At 33.6% G+C, this 15412-nt stretch overlaps 3 protein-coding genes and 1 non-coding gene across 5 annotated transcripts; 1 reads left to right on the top strand and 3 right to left on the bottom strand.

Moving 5' to 3' along the window:
* LOC104755665 (ninja-family protein AFP2-like) lies at positions 81 to 1630 on the bottom strand. Its single transcript, XM_010478097.1, has 2 exons — positions 676 to 1630; positions 81 to 568 (listed from the first exon to the last, which is right to left on the bottom strand). Exons 1-2 carry the CDS (start codon positions 1343 to 1345, stop codon positions 153 to 155), a joined length of 1086 nt encoding a protein of 361 aa, XP_010476399.1. The 5' UTR covers positions 1346 to 1630; the 3' UTR covers positions 81 to 152.
* Positions 2719 to 5552, bottom strand: LOC104755664 (putative G3BP-like protein). Of its 2 annotated transcripts, none has more exons than XM_010478096.2 (9): positions 5308 to 5552; positions 4735 to 4916; positions 4267 to 4570; positions 3980 to 4176; positions 3771 to 3888; positions 3554 to 3678; positions 3393 to 3458; positions 3241 to 3301; positions 2719 to 3153 (listed from the first exon to the last, which is right to left on the bottom strand). In XM_010478096.2, the coding sequence occupies exons 2-9, from the start codon at positions 4912 to 4914 to the stop codon at positions 2912 to 2914; spliced, it is 1293 nt and encodes a 430-aa protein (XP_010476398.1). In that variant the 5' UTR covers positions 4915 to 4916; positions 5308 to 5552; the 3' UTR covers positions 2719 to 2911. The 2 variants fall into 2 exon arrangements, with proteins under 2 accessions (XP_010476398.1, XP_010476397.1); XM_010478095.2 differs by having other exon boundaries at positions 4735 to 4920; positions 5308 to 5551.
* Positions 5701 to 5772, bottom strand: TRNAT-CGU. Its single transcript has one exon. It is a non-coding gene; the product is annotated as a tRNA-Thr (tRNA).
* On the top strand, positions 12383 to 14349 carry LOC104755663 (cytochrome P450 78A5-like). Its single transcript, XM_010478094.2, has 2 exons — positions 12383 to 13382; positions 13492 to 14349. The coding sequence occupies exons 1-2, from the start codon at positions 12450 to 12452 to the stop codon at positions 14107 to 14109; spliced, it is 1551 nt and encodes a 516-aa protein (XP_010476396.1). The 5' UTR covers positions 12383 to 12449; the 3' UTR covers positions 14110 to 14349.

Here is a 15412-nt window from a genome sequence, read left to right as displayed (position 1 = left end):
AAAATCTTGATCTTTCATCAAGATTTGGGATTTGGCATTCATTCTTATAGCCAAAAACCAAAGATCCAGAAGATAAAAAACAACGAGAAAAAAAGGAACAAAGAACAAAAAGACCGCATCCGTTTTCTTTTCTTTGTACCGATTCTTCGATTTTAAAAGGTCGAAGAAGAAGTGTTGACAACGATATGGCGAAGAGGACGATCGACATCTCCTCCGCCACCGTGTTTAACAAACTCAGCTGGTGTCAAGAAACTGCCGTGGCAAATGCACATTATCCTCACTTCCTCTCCTTTCCCGTACTTGTATAAAATCCCATCAACTCGTCTTCCGTTTGGCCCGTCCCCTTTCGTAAACACACACGGCATGTCAAACAAACCAGTAGTAGAGTTAGCCATCATCCCTTTGCCTTTCCTATCCACCGAGTCCTCTCCTTTCTCATTCTCATTCTCATTCACTTTGTTGACTCTCGTCACACTATTCGGTTTCTCTGTTCCGTTGCTTCCGCTATTAGATGAACACCCTCCCACCACCTTCGGGCTTCTCTCATCATTACAACTGTTTGATGATCCTACACAACATAGATTCTGATAAGTCTCCCACTCATTCTACTCTACAACAAGTTCAATGACAAAATATAGAAACTATACCATAGTGTTACTATAAATACGAGTCTACCTTGTTGATTCTTGTTGTCCAGCTCTGATAAGCTAGATGAGCTACCTCCTCCAGTTACTCCGCCGCCTCCTCCTCCTCCTCCATCGGAATCAACACAGAGTTGTCTATTAGAAGAAACCAAATGTCTCTGCAAAAACCCACTTTTGCTCGCGGTGACCCATCTCTCATTCTCAAAGGACACCGTCTGGTCATCAGAATTACCAACTCTAAAACTCTGTTTCTCGCATCTCCTTCTCTTAGCTTCCATTCTCCTCAAAGACTGCATCTCTTTCCTTTTCCTCCATTCCTCCTCCATCTCCGCCGGTAACGACGTCGTTCTCACTAAACCGACAGTGTAATTCTCCGGCTCAGCCTCCTCCATCCCCGTTACAGTCGTCGCTGTAGAGTCGTCATCAAACGGAAGAGTTCCGATAACAGAGGAAGATCGTTTGAGCTTACGAGGAGTCTTGTCAACTCCGAATCGACCTCCTAAGGACAAACCAAGATTCAGCTCGATCGCAGCCTCGTCATCGCAGTCTGTTTCTCCGGTACCTCCACTTCCAACACCGTTTTCAGACATGAAACCTCGTAACAGATCTCTTGGGTATTTATTTATGTCTAGAGAAAGATTTGTCGTAACGGTCAGTTCTCCGTTACATGCCCTTTGTTGTTGTCTACTTGCTTCCCCCATAGATTCCGAAACAAACAGATTGAAATTCAAAAATGATGAAGAAAAAAATAGAAACTTTGAATTCTCACATCCGATCAAAAATCCAAAAATGTTATGATGGATTTAAACAGTAAAAAAAATATAGCAAATTTTTCACATCAAAGTAAAATTAGAAAGAGACTCCGGCGGAGTTGTTGTTGTTACCAGAGACGAAGAGGTGGTTAATTGAAAAGCAGAGACGGAGAAGGAGAAGAAGAAGACTGTTTTAGACATTAGAGAGAAAGAAAAGAGAAAGAAGGAAGGAAGGAAGAAAGGAAAGGAGAGGAGAGACAGAGGCCTTGACTGAGAGGAGGAGGCAAGTGGCCGCCGAGAGAGCTGCCTGAACGACACGTGGCCGGTGGATTACGTCGGCGTTTCCATAGTGCTCCTTCAAGAAACGTGTCGTAAAGTGACTGAGTTACCCAGTGTCCCGACACGTGTCTTCCAGGTAAAAAGATCCGTTTTCTCCTTTTCCCCCTTTTTTTAATTTATTTTCTTTTCTTTTCTTTTTGAACAAGTTTTTTTGTAGTATGAGTTAAAAAATCTCAATCACAACCAAAAGAATTCTTAAAACAAAAATTAAACAAATAATTTCGTGTCATGAGAGTTAGAAAATTATAGCACTTGGTTAACTAACTAACTAGTTACTAATCCTTGGTTATGGTTGATTTTGATTTCAGAATTAAAATTTTGGTATTGTAAAAATTGAGAGAGCAAAACAATTTGAAAATGATAAATCTAGCGACTCGACAACGTCACTCACGTGGGATTAGACCACAAGGACCCCACGAAGCAAGCAAGTTGATTGTGAAAAAGTGAACTAAGGAGAATAAAAACACTTCTATGTTTATATATTAAAAAAGCAAATTCATCAATAGACAAGTAGTAGTATAAGCTTAAAAGACTAATCATGATAATATATAAAGTATTAGTATTACTGATGGTAAAGTTTGATAATTGATGACTAAAAATCTTTTGATAGGGAATAGTTGGATTAAACATAATGAGCATGGCTTATTGAAACACAAGGGTCTGAATTATATGTATAAGTGATAGTTAGGTTGGAGAATGAAATCTATAAATTGAAAAGAAGATTTTTTTAGAATCCTTGGTGGGTCTCTCCTTTGTTGAGTCAAGTGGGGGACCGACGTGTAGAACCAACCATGCTACGTGTTCTCCACCCGTTGGTTTGTGGAATAGACCTTACTGAGCTAACTCAACTCATTCACTTTCCCCATCACAAACCAAGCCCATAAGTTGAGGGTTGGTTGCCGTTTCAATAATTCAAAGTCTTTTTTGTTTGTCTGTCTGATTTGGTCATATATAATTTGGTTTTTGCAGACCGGACCAGACGAAGCCTTAAAATTTTTTTAGAAATAATGTAATCATCAAATTATTGTCCAAAACAAGATGTCAAATGAAAAGAGATAAACCTACTCCAAAAAAACCTTCTAATCTCTCTCTTTCTCTCTTCCTATAAAAGCTTCCTTCAGATTCTCAATGAACAAAATAACAACAACACATCAGAGTTTAAGAAAAACAACTCTTTTAGCCTCTGGATTGAGCATTTTCACTGCCAGCTTTTACTGTTCCGTTCTGGTGAACCTTTCCATTACCATTGTTAGATTCACCGTTGCGTGATTCGCCTCCTCGTCTATCATATCCATTTCTTCCATAGCCTCGACCTCCACCATTAAAATTGTTGCCTCGAGGCCTAAAACCGTCGTTTCTGTAACCATTCTCGCTCCTGTAGCCTCCGTTTCGACTTGAGGGTCTTCCATCGTTGTTGCCTGCAGAAGAATCAATGGTCTTTTACAATCTTGAAGTTTAGATCTTGGAGACCAATACAAAATAGTAACGCTTTTACTCTAGCTTACCTCGTTTCTCTTCTATTGAAACTCTTCGGTTTCCGATTCTGATGGCTAATTCTTTGTGAGCCTAGAGTTATGTAGCAGGACATCATCAGAAGAAGAATACCAATAAATCAGAAGTTATAAGATATTTGCTGATGTTGAAAGTTGAAACATACCTGGAGGACCAATTTCGTAACTTCAGCAGATTCAAATGTCACAAACCCGAAACAGTTTCCCTTTAACTGAAAAAATGAAAACGTTTAGATGGTTCATATAATTCAGCAGTGGAACAAAGCGTAACATGTTTCCTCTAAAGAACCATTCTATAACAACTCACCCTGTAACTTCTAACTTGGATACCATCTTTCTTAATCGCTCCAAAACCTTTGAATGTTTCATTGAGTTGCTCGGGTGTTGCGTCCATAGGCAAGTTTGCAACAAATATGGTGGCACCATCCTCGGCTGACACATGAAAATATGTAAATCATATTAAGACATAGACAAAAGTGGAAAAGAGTTGGTTTTCCTGAAATGTTAGAACATTGATTTCAAACCTGGTTGGTCGATTGTTTTGGCAGAAGAGTGTTCAGGAACAGGCGCAGGAGCTTTGGGTTTGGGAGCAGCACTCGGCTTTGTCACAGGCTTAGGTTTAGGCTTTGCAGGAGATTGGACCTAAGCGTAAGTAGCAAAATCTTTAGATTACCTAAGCAAAGATAGCGCGAGAAATTTGGATTTTAGTATTTTACACATAAAGAGGACTCACCATTGCTGCAAATGATATCTTGGGAGCATCCACACCATTGCTGTTATCTTCCTTCACAACTTTTTCCTCCGGGGTTTTGGGATGTCCATTTGCTACTACAGCTCTCTCTGGTCTCTTCTCTGTAACTTCAGTTGTTGGTTTCGACGCAGGTTGTTGAGTAGGGATAGTAACTGGCTCAGCAACTTCATTTGTTGGCTCTGCAGATCATAATCAATATTCTCATGAATCCTGAAATGTAAAACTGATATTCTTGATTGACAAAAACACATTGGCAAATAAATACTCACCCACTGCAGTAACTGTTGATTCAACCACTTGAGGAATCACTGCCTCGACCTCTTTCTTGCTAGCTTCTGGTTCAACAATCTCATCAGCGACATACCTAAAGACATCGTTCAGGACAAAGTAGCTTCCATTCTGGGGCACAAGGAAAAAGGATTGAGTAAATCTCATTCTTTCCCCATCTTTCACGGTCAGTAAACCAGTGACTAGAGTAACAACGCCATTCTTGTAAGATGCTTGGGAATCAGCAGTCAAAATCTGAATCTTTGAGTTCACGTAATCGAAGGACATGATCTTGTCATTGATAGCCTGCAAACAAAATCAAAGAAACTCTAAAACTCAAAACTTTGCTTCCAAGTAAAAACTAAAAAGATTCTGCACTTGTTGGAACTCAAAAACAAACACAGAAGAGCCATCAACACCTAATCAAACAATGAACTTTTACGATTCATCTAATCGAAGCAGAAGCTTACTTTTAAGGATTTGACAGAATCCATTTCTCCATCAGAACCAGGGCGGCCTAAAACACTATCCTCGCGATAATACTGATACACTTCCGCTGGTGATTCATACAAGTGGTTGTAGTACTTCTGAACAAACGCATTGCCCACAGTGTGTGGATCCATAACTGGAGCATTCGATTCGAGTGCCATCTCTAACTAATCACAAGAAAAGATTCATTCATTAGCGTCATACAAAACAAAGTAACGAATTCGTTTCATCTGAATCAAACAAGAGAACTCAGTACAAAATCCCACATTGTCAATTCCAATCTACGCAAAAAGGAATTCACAAAACTCAATAGATCCTCTAGCTTTACTTTAAGACTTTTGCCCAAGTAGTGAATCTATAAAAACTGAACTCTAAAGATCTAATCTTTAAGGCTACACTACACTTTGAAGTAAAAAATAAAGAAGAAAGACTCAAGCTTTTACAGAGGAATCCACAATAAAGGAGAAGACTTTAACGCAGATTCTATAAAACCCAATTGAAAAAGTGCGGAAGCTGCAAGAATAGGTATATGAACAATGAACAAAAGCAATTACCTTTGGACGATGAGAAGAGAGAAGCAGAATCAAAATCTCAGATCAGTTCGAAGAGAAGGGAAGAAGAAGACAGAGTAAGGAGATATGAATATAATATTTATATATAGGTATGGTGTCAATCTTTTTAGGGTTTTGACTTAGAAATCTCAGACGAGAATTGGGGATTTTTGTAGGGCTTTTGCTACATATTTTTTTCCAATTAACATTATTATTTATGGTATAAGGAGGGAAATTTTCCTTGGATTGTTATTTTTGATGATTATATTTGTAGAGTAATGGAAATTTTTGTGGCTAAGAAATTGGGAATGTCTCAAAAGAAACTAAAGAGATAAAATGGGAAAGTTCAAATAAATTTTTGTAAAAAGGTCAAAAAAGAAAAAAATAATGATGAAAAGCCCCCGGCGAGGATCGAACTCGCGGCCTTTCGCTTACGAAGCGAACGCAATACCACTATGCTACGGAGGCTTTTGATTATCTTATAAAGTATTTTCTTTAAATACTAAATCTGAAAATTAACATAGATTTTAAAGTGTGAAAACATTAATTTGCCTCTTTTCTAGTCTCTTCCCAAAAGAAAATATTAATTTTAATTTAGATCTTTATTTTGTATTTTGAAATCATAACATATGAAGTGAAATATATTTTATAACTTGTAACTGAACTACAAAAGAATTATGGTTGGATTCTAAACATTAAATTTGATATAAAACAACTGATTGATATAAACAACAATATTGTTATAAATTTTATTCATTTTGTGACTGAAAGAGAACAGTGCGGTTATATCAAATGTTAAGAGAGGTTTTTTTGAAGTAAAACGAATTAACCTATTAAAAAAATATCATAATTTGGAGATAATTTGGAGTTGACAAAGCTAATCAATGCAGCTGGAGATTACAATAAATTAGGTACTCTCTCCTCTATGATTTCCGATACTGGATGACAAAACTTCCACTATGCTCATTAGAGCATGTGAACCGAGAAAAGAACATGGCTGCTGACAAGTTATCTCAACATGCTACAAACATAGATAATTTGTATCTTAGTTTTGCGTCACCACCACATTGGTTGACAAACTATTTGTATCCAAATTAATAAAATTAGATGTTATAAAAAAATAAAAATAAAATCATATATCCACAGAATTATTTATGTGCTAGTGTGAAACTGTGAATGTGTTACTCTACGATACATTGTCGGCCCAATTACTAGCAAACGGTTCGTACAGCCCATGAGTCATCGGACTTAATAAAAGGGAATCTGTGCTCGAGTATACAGGGGGGGAGCCACATACACAATTAGACAAAGATAACAAGTTTTGCTTATTTATAAAAATTTATAATTTTATCACCAAAGTGAAGCCAAAGCGATTATGGTGGGAAATGTTTGAACAGTACATGCGATACGAGCTATAATATATCAAGAAGTGTTTCACGAAACTTTTGTGAATATATTTTAATCTTATTATAAAGCTTAACCTGTATGATTTAAAATCAAAATAAAAAAAATAAAAAAAAAGTGTAAGGTTGAAAAACTTATACGACCAGTAAAACACTAAAACAAACCTTATCTTTTTATTCATAGAATAAAATTGTACATCTAACGACATAATTTGAAGCTAATATAATAAACTAAAATGCTTAAATAACTCACGTTACGGTAACTTACTACTAAGAAATGTTCGTAATAAATTATTTTGACTTCATTTTAGTGTCACAATTTTTTTATTTCTTTGATAAAATACATATAGACACAAAATATTGGGAAACGTAAACACATGCATATTTTTACTACTTAGATAATGACATTTTTTTTTTGGTCAAAGAAAATGACATTATATATAAATTTTGCATAGTAAATAGAAAGCGTTAATCTTTCTATTAAAGACACTCTGAAAAGTAAAATTTTATTACACAAAATAAATATCATCAATCGAACATCTTTTCCCCCTAATTAGCTAATGCGAAAGTAACTCAAATGTAATCATCGGTTTTGTATATACTTGTTATACAAAAAAACTCTAGTGAATTTTAGATATAAAAAAGAAAATTTGAAAATAGATATATTTATCCAAATAAAATGAGATCTCAATATACAGTTTATTTTCAAAAATATATTGATTTTTAAAAAATATATACCCAATCCATATCCTTAACCACATACCAAACAAGGGGAAAGGAAAATACAAGGTGATGATGACAAGAGAATGATATTACTCTGGTTTGGTTATGTTTGAACTGAACTAGTCTCTTCGCTTGCTAAGGGTATGAAGTCTGGTTATCCAGACATTGACATGATTGGCCTCTCACTTTCCAGTTCTTTTCTTTTTTGTTCTTACATGTTTATTCCTATGCTTTTACTTTTAAAATCTATTTTGGACCCACAGCAAAAACAGATGTCAATAGTAAAAATACTCCAGATGTACTAATGTATGTTTTTTTTTCAACCATTAAGCCGTAACACACTCGACACATTAGTTATATCTTTACATTTGTAGAAGTGGGACTTGATCTTTAATGTGATAATGTTTTTTACAATTAGATTTACAAATGGTCACTGCACTAAGGTCACTTCATTATTAATGTATGTTTTCCTATTAAAAACAGTGTAGAACATACACCTTTTCATTTACAGTTTTAGGTCATACATACAATTCTACATAAATACTTAATTTTAGGTCAAAATTTATTAACTAGTTTCAAAAGCTTTATCAATTATTTTATTTGTTAAAATTTCACATAAATATAATATATATATATATATATATTCATGCAAACTGATAACAAAATACTTTAAAGTATAGACATGATAAAATATTATTCTAAAAAAATTAAAATATGAAAATAGTGTCAAATTATACTAGTATATAAAATGATAAAAGTGATAAAAATATTTAGTGATCATATTTGATTAATAAATTAATTTCAGTTATTGATATTTTAAAATTACAAATGTAGATAGTAAAATAATATCTGAAATGAAATTTGAAATTATCAAAAAAAGTTCACTAAAATTTAGATAGTTTATGAGTGGTAGTTGTGATGACATTACAAAAATATTCTATATACATTAATAGATACTCAAACATTTAATATGATTGATTCAAAGTTACAAATTTGTTACATTATTCTCAATCAATTAAAAAAAATTGTTACAACAAAGTCATTGATTACTAAAGTGTGATGTAAATGATGTAGAATTGCATGTAGATCATATGAGATGGATGGTTGTGATGTACAAAACTAATTTGTTATTTCTATTTTGATGTTGTGTTATTTCAATTAAAACATTCTTCATAAATTGAATATAAATATAAAGTTGTAGGCTTTTTAGATATTTTATGTTACATGAATGCAATTATATGTATTTATTTATTTAGTGATCAAATGTTGTTAAGTAGTTAAACTATTATCAAACATTTCTCTATTGTTTTTTTTTTTGTGATCAAGCTTTGTTATTTCATTGAACACCGTTATACAAATATGTAATGTTACATAATTCTATTTGTTTGATCTAATTTATGATTTTGTGTGTAAGAGAGAATTGTAAGAACATTGCTGTGTATTTTTCTATGTATATCAAAGTATGTCAAATAATTAAATAAGTTTACCAAAAATTAACATATATTTTTTTGTGACAAAAATAAATATGTATGCTTTATGTTTTGAACTTTGATTTTGTAACTTCAAGTTATAACTTTTACCAAACTATTTCATGTTACTTATGGTTTTTTTTTTTTAAGTTATAGCGCCTTACTAAATAGGTATGTAAATATACAAAATTTACAAAATCCTTCAACTAGATATTTGTTTATGGGTAACAAATATGTATATGATACTCTGATTTTTCTAGTTAATGCTACAAACTCTAATTTAAATGAATCTATGTTATGTGACACAATTACATTTGTTTTGACCTACTTTACACATTTGTTTTTAAAAGTGAATTGTACCAACAATATATGTCTTCATATATTTACTGATTAAAGTGTATCAAATAGTTTAATGAATATAGAAAAAAAAAACTATAAAGCATTTGTTTTACAAGTGATAGATAAATATGAACACTTCATATTGACAAATAAATATGAATACTTCATGTTTTTTTTCTTTATTACAAGTTATATCTCTAATCAAACTACTTCAGGCTGCATAAATATATTTTTCGAACTATTTCATTATCTTGTTTTCAAGAAAGGATCGTAATTGCATGTATTTGTTAATCAAAGTCCTACAAATAGTTGAATTAATTTATGAAACTATCAAGGTTTTATGTTTAATGATAACTAAATAGGAACATTTCATGCTTTGGTTTTGCTACTTCTTATTATGATTCTTTTTAAAAGTATTGCATGCTACATAATTCATTTTTAAAAAACATTACTCATGTTCTTGTTGTAAGAAAATAATGTAACTTCATTTCTATGTAAGTATGTATTTATCAGACAAATTCTACCAAATATTTCAAGTACTTTCAAAATAAATATCATGATTTGGTTTTGCCACAATTACAATTCTAAATCTCTAATCAACTTGTAGACGCTTTTGCTTTTAACAGAATTGCAGCTACATTTCTATATATTCATGTATTTATTGGTCAAATTTGATGATAATATAACTAGCTTATATTTTGAGAAAAAATATTAATTTACTAGAATATTGTGGAATGACATTGTTTGTTATTAAATATGCAGTATTAGAAAACATGTCTCCATTATTTTGATTTTCGAGTCTGATTACTAATATAAACTAATATAAAACTTTTAGCGAGTAAAATAATAATTAGCCATAGATAATATTAGTTCAAACTTCAAAGTCATGTAAAAGAGTGAGTAAAAAAATGGTAAAACATTAAAAATATTTGTTATTGATTATAACAACGAAAATTATATGTCATATACTAATCACAATCGACAAGTCTTTTTAAAAGTTGAACAATTTTCATTACTAATCTATTAAAATCATATAGTTAGTAAATTTATAATATAGGTAATCAGTTACTAAGTTAGGCAAATAATTTAATAGGTCAATATGAAATAGGGTCATAAATACATAAAGAAAATCAGAATCGTGAAATAAATTATTAGTATTAGTTGGTCCATTTACTACAACTGATACTAAAAGTATATATATGTGAAAAGGAGATATGGGCTTCGCTGTCTGTCAAGTAAGTAATAACTGTATACACTAATATAAAATACAAACAGTAAATTCAAGCAGTAGAAAGTAGCTGGACGAAGCAGGCCTAAGCCTACAACACTAGGACTAGTAGACCATAACACATCACAGAGCTTTTACGTGTTTACTAATGTCAGCTTTCTTCTGTATTTTCTTAATCATCACTGCCCTTTGTCTCCCCTTAAAATTATATTTTCTTCTCAACGTAAATCCTAGTACAAGTATATATATTAATTTATGTATCTCTTGTACAACTTGTTAAGTAAAATTGGCAATGTAAAAATTGAAAAAAGAGCACAACAACAGTGATGTGCATAGTGTTACAAAAAATTACAAAGGACCACGGGAAGAGAAGGCTCTCTCTCTTATGTTAAAAATCACACGTCAAAGATTTTTCTTCTTCAATTATGATACTGATATTGACTTTACTATTGATTTGACTCCTTCCACGTGTCTCGTTATGTTAACTCGAATAGTGAAATAAAAAAGCCTCCTCGAACCTTTGAGATGCCTCCAACGCTTAGCCATAACGATCAGATTTTTGTTTTTAATCTTCTGTTCGCCGTTGAACCAAAAAAAAAAAAAAAAAAAAAAAAAAATTCTTCTGTTCGCCATGTGAGCACGCCTTGCCAGATGTATTAACTGCACCGTTTGCATCTAACTCATATTTATGAGTGTGAAACAAAAACAAATTGGAGTTCTCTTTGCTATTTTTGAGTTGGTGTTGAAAATTCTTTTAATTGATATTTGCCGTAAAAAAAAATTGAATGGAACAGTGAAATGAATAAGTGATAACAATTTGATTTAGAAACTAGTATTCATCTTTCTTTTTAGATTCTAGTCCTTTAAAATTGTGGAATGATGAAATTGTCGACTGTTAATCACGACTTTCACATAATCGTTGATAATAAAATTTTGATTTCACGACTGAAGTTAGTGTTTTTTTTTTTTTTCTTAAGTTCAGAAAAATGTTTTCAAATAAAAAAGATTAGTATGTCACACTAAAATATGAATAAATCCGTACAGTTTAATAGTGGCAAAGACGGCTACGATTCCCTCATATCGATTCTTCTTTAGCATTCTTTCTCTTTTTTGATACTAAGTACTAGTATTTTATAATTTTGGTTAATTAACTTCCACCCATTTATTTTAAAATTGTATCAGGAGAGCGAATGAATCTTTTCAAATTATTATACTATATATAGATTAGCTGTTTTAGCGTGAGGTTGATATTGATATTATTCATGTGTTCTGAAATGTTTAATAAAATAGATTGATATGGTAGTAAATAGCTTATCCTATTATGTATTCCTTTTTTTTTTTTTTGGACAACATCCTATTATGTATTCCAAAAACAGTTTTTATTACATGATTGAAAATATCTTGACTTTGTTCCAATATTTTACGCATGACACAACTACAATTTGCCAACTATTGCAAGAAAACATACCAAATCTTTGGCTTTCAAATCTTCACACAAACCATATGAATCACACTATACTGTCTCCTGATATTTTATACAAAAATGATGGGATTCGATTATTAGAAAATCTCCATAACCCTTACAAAATCAAATTTCATTTTTTTATCATCAAACCATTAAATTTTAGCTAATATTAGCAGATTATAATTTATTTTATTATACTGAATATAAATGTGGCGGTTTTCAAAAAAGTTTAGTAAATAACAAAAGAAAGCAACATAAAAAATCGCTCCACCAGTAAAAAACCATTGACCAGCAATGCAAATACAAATTTAAAACATTTAATTCACCATTAAAGATTGATACCGTATTAATTAGTTTTTAAAAAAATATAAACGATGCAACTAGTAAAATCACATCTATTTAAAGACACTTCCCATGCACAAACACTTCATATCTTCATCATAAACTCTAAACACTCCTCTCTCTCACACTCCCAACAACACACTCTCTCTCTCTCTGCTTCCATAACTCAGCCTGAGATGTCTTCGGAAGCTTACGTTCTGTTCTTTAACAACCTGAACCTTCTCACCGTCGAAGCCTTTGCTTTGATCTCGCTATTCGTAGCGACCGTTGCTTTCTTCCTCTCACCAGGTGGGCTCGCATGGGCCTGGACCGGGTCATCCAAGAACCAGGTTGCGATTCCTGGACCATCTGGTTCTCTTTCCGTCTTCTCCGGCGCTAATCCCCACCGTGCTCTCGCCGCTCTTGCAAAACGCTTCAAGGCCTCTTCGTTGATGGCGTTTTCTGTTGGGTTTTCGCGTTTCGTCATCTCTAGTGAACCGGAGACGGCTAAAGAAATTCTGAACAGCTCTGCTTTTGCGGACCGCCCGGTTAAGGAGTCAGCTTACGAGCTACTGTTCCACCGTGCCATGGGGTTCGCACCGTATGGTGAGTACTGGAGGAATCTTAGGAGAATCTCTTCCACTCATCTTTTCAGTCCGAGGAGAATCGCGAGTTTCGAAGGTGTTAGAGTTGGGATCGGTATGAAGATGGTGAAGAAGATCCAGAGCCTTGTCACGTCGGATGCTTCTGGTGAAGTTGAAGTGAAAAAGGTCGTTCACTTTGGTTCTTTGAATAATGTAATGACGACTGTGTTCGGTGAAAGTTACGATTTTGATGAAGTTAATGGAGTTGGGTGTTTCCTAGAGAGGCTGGTGAGTGAAGGCTATGAGTTGCTTGGGATATTTAACTGGAGCGATCACTTTTGGCTTCTTCGTTCCTTTGACTTCCAAGGAGTGAGGAAGAGGTGTAGAGCTTTGGTCTCTGAAGTCAACACTTTTGTCGGCGGAATAATTGACAAACACAAGATGAAGAAGAGCAACAATCTCAATGGAGAGGACTTCGTTGATGTCTTGCTTGGCTTGCAAAAGGATGAAAAGCTGTCTGATTCTGACATGATTGCTGTTCTTTGGGTAAACTACTTTCACTATTTTTTTTTTCCTTAGGATAAAAGTTTTAATCTTTGAATGTGAGTTTTGTGTCAAAGGATTTAATATTTTGATTTTTTTTTTTTTTTGTTAGGAAATGATTTTTAGAGGGACAGACACTGTTGCGATTCTAGTGGAATGGGTTCTTGCTAGAATGGTTTTGCATCAAGACATCCAGGATAAGCTCTACAAAGAGATAGCTTCTGCTACAAGTAACAACACTAGATCCTTGTCTGACTCCGACATCCCAAAACTGCCGTACCTCCAAGCTATTGTCAAAGAAACCCTAAGGCTCCACCCACCTGGTCCACTCCTCTCATGGGCCCGCCTCGCTATCCACGATGTTCACGTAGGTCCCAACCTTGTCCCTGCTGGAACCGTAGCTATGGTCAACATGTGGTCCATCACACACGACGCCAAAATCTGGACCGACCCTGAAGAGTTTAACCCCGATAGGTTCATTGGTGGTGAGGATGTGAGCATCATGGGCTCTGATCTTCGATTGGCTCCGTTCGGGGCCGGACGTCGCGTTTGCCCTGGTAAAGCAATGGGTCTAGCTACTGTCCATCTTTGGATTGCTCAACTGATTCAGAATTTCGAATGGGTTAAGGGCTCTTGTGATGTTGAGCTCGCTGAGGTTCTCAAGCTGTCTATGGAGATGAAGCAGCCGTTGAAGTGCAAGGCCGTTCCAAGGAATGTTGGTTTCGCTTGATGTATTATCGGTGTCGGGTCCTAAGTTTAATGAACTATGTGGTAGCACTACTAATTAATAATTAATAATAATTAAGGTGGGAAGGAAGTTAGGGTTTTGGCACGTTGGTCGAACTTCTTTAGGGTTTTGGTGTGAGTTTTCTATTTTGCTTTGTCTTGCTTCATGTTATCGTATCCCCTCGGTTTGCTTTTCAATGTTTTCATATCTATAAAATTGATTAGCTAAGTATGCAGTGTGCAACTCTCTTACTTCTTTCCAAAATATCGCGTACTATGTTTTCATTTCTTTGCTTTTTCTCTGTCAAGAGTGCTATATAGTTGATCAATTATGCTTAAACTGTTGGTTAAATCTAAAGGTGCTTAAAAAGTTGAGTTTTGCTTGAAAGGTATCATAGAGGACAATATCACTTGTTTATGTTAGCATGTTGAGCAACGTGATCCGAATTCCTTACATGTGAATAAATCATCGGGCAGTGGAGATTAGACTATCTATTATAATGTACCATATTTTGGATCAGCTACAGTATTTTCTTGTTACACATGCTGATCCATCATTACGAGTACATGATCAAAATTTCCAATCTGAAAGTTGGAAAATTACAAAAAAAATACACCATTTAATATTCATATATGAAAATGACGTTTTACATAAATTTAATGTCTTTTATGCACGATAATTCTACAAATCCTCGTCAAATTATATTAATTCTGACAATACTAGATACTGACATCCACTTTCAAATGGTTTAGTTATTCGGATAGAGTCACTTAAACGGATTCATTAAGTGCCTGATTATACGTTCTAAATGACCGATACATGATTACATATTTAATATTTGTTGTTCACTTAAAAGTTATATATGGGACTGGAACTAATGTTTTGGCATATTTATTGTATACGATTAAATTTGTAATGTTAGGCCTTCAAAATAATTTTGAAACACTTTTTTTGGTGAATTGTCAGGTTAGCAACCACAAGTTGATAAAATACTGAAAATTAAATTTTAAATGTGCTTGAAAATGACGTAGACAACAATATGAGAGATAAAGGAGTCAAGAACAACAATCATAATTCAATATATTCCTCTCTTTTGTTTTTCTGGAAGAATATAGTTTGTCCCATAGGAACTCAACACCCTTAAAAGTTCAAAAATTTTTATTTTTTAACATTATGTACATATGGATTAGATAGAACTTATGCGTCATTTGCATTAAAGATATATTGCAAGATCGTATCCTCGACGTTCCTCTTTTTTGTTTATGAATCTATCCATCGTTAAATTAACTATTCATTTTCCTTTCAC

The sequence above is a fragment of the Camelina sativa genome, chromosome 17 (assembly GCF_000633955.1).
Source record: "Camelina sativa cultivar DH55 chromosome 17, Cs, whole genome shotgun sequence".
Taxonomy (NCBI): domain Eukaryota; kingdom Viridiplantae; phylum Streptophyta; class Magnoliopsida; order Brassicales; family Brassicaceae; genus Camelina; species Camelina sativa.
This window is presented reverse-complemented; position numbering and strand designations above follow the sequence as displayed.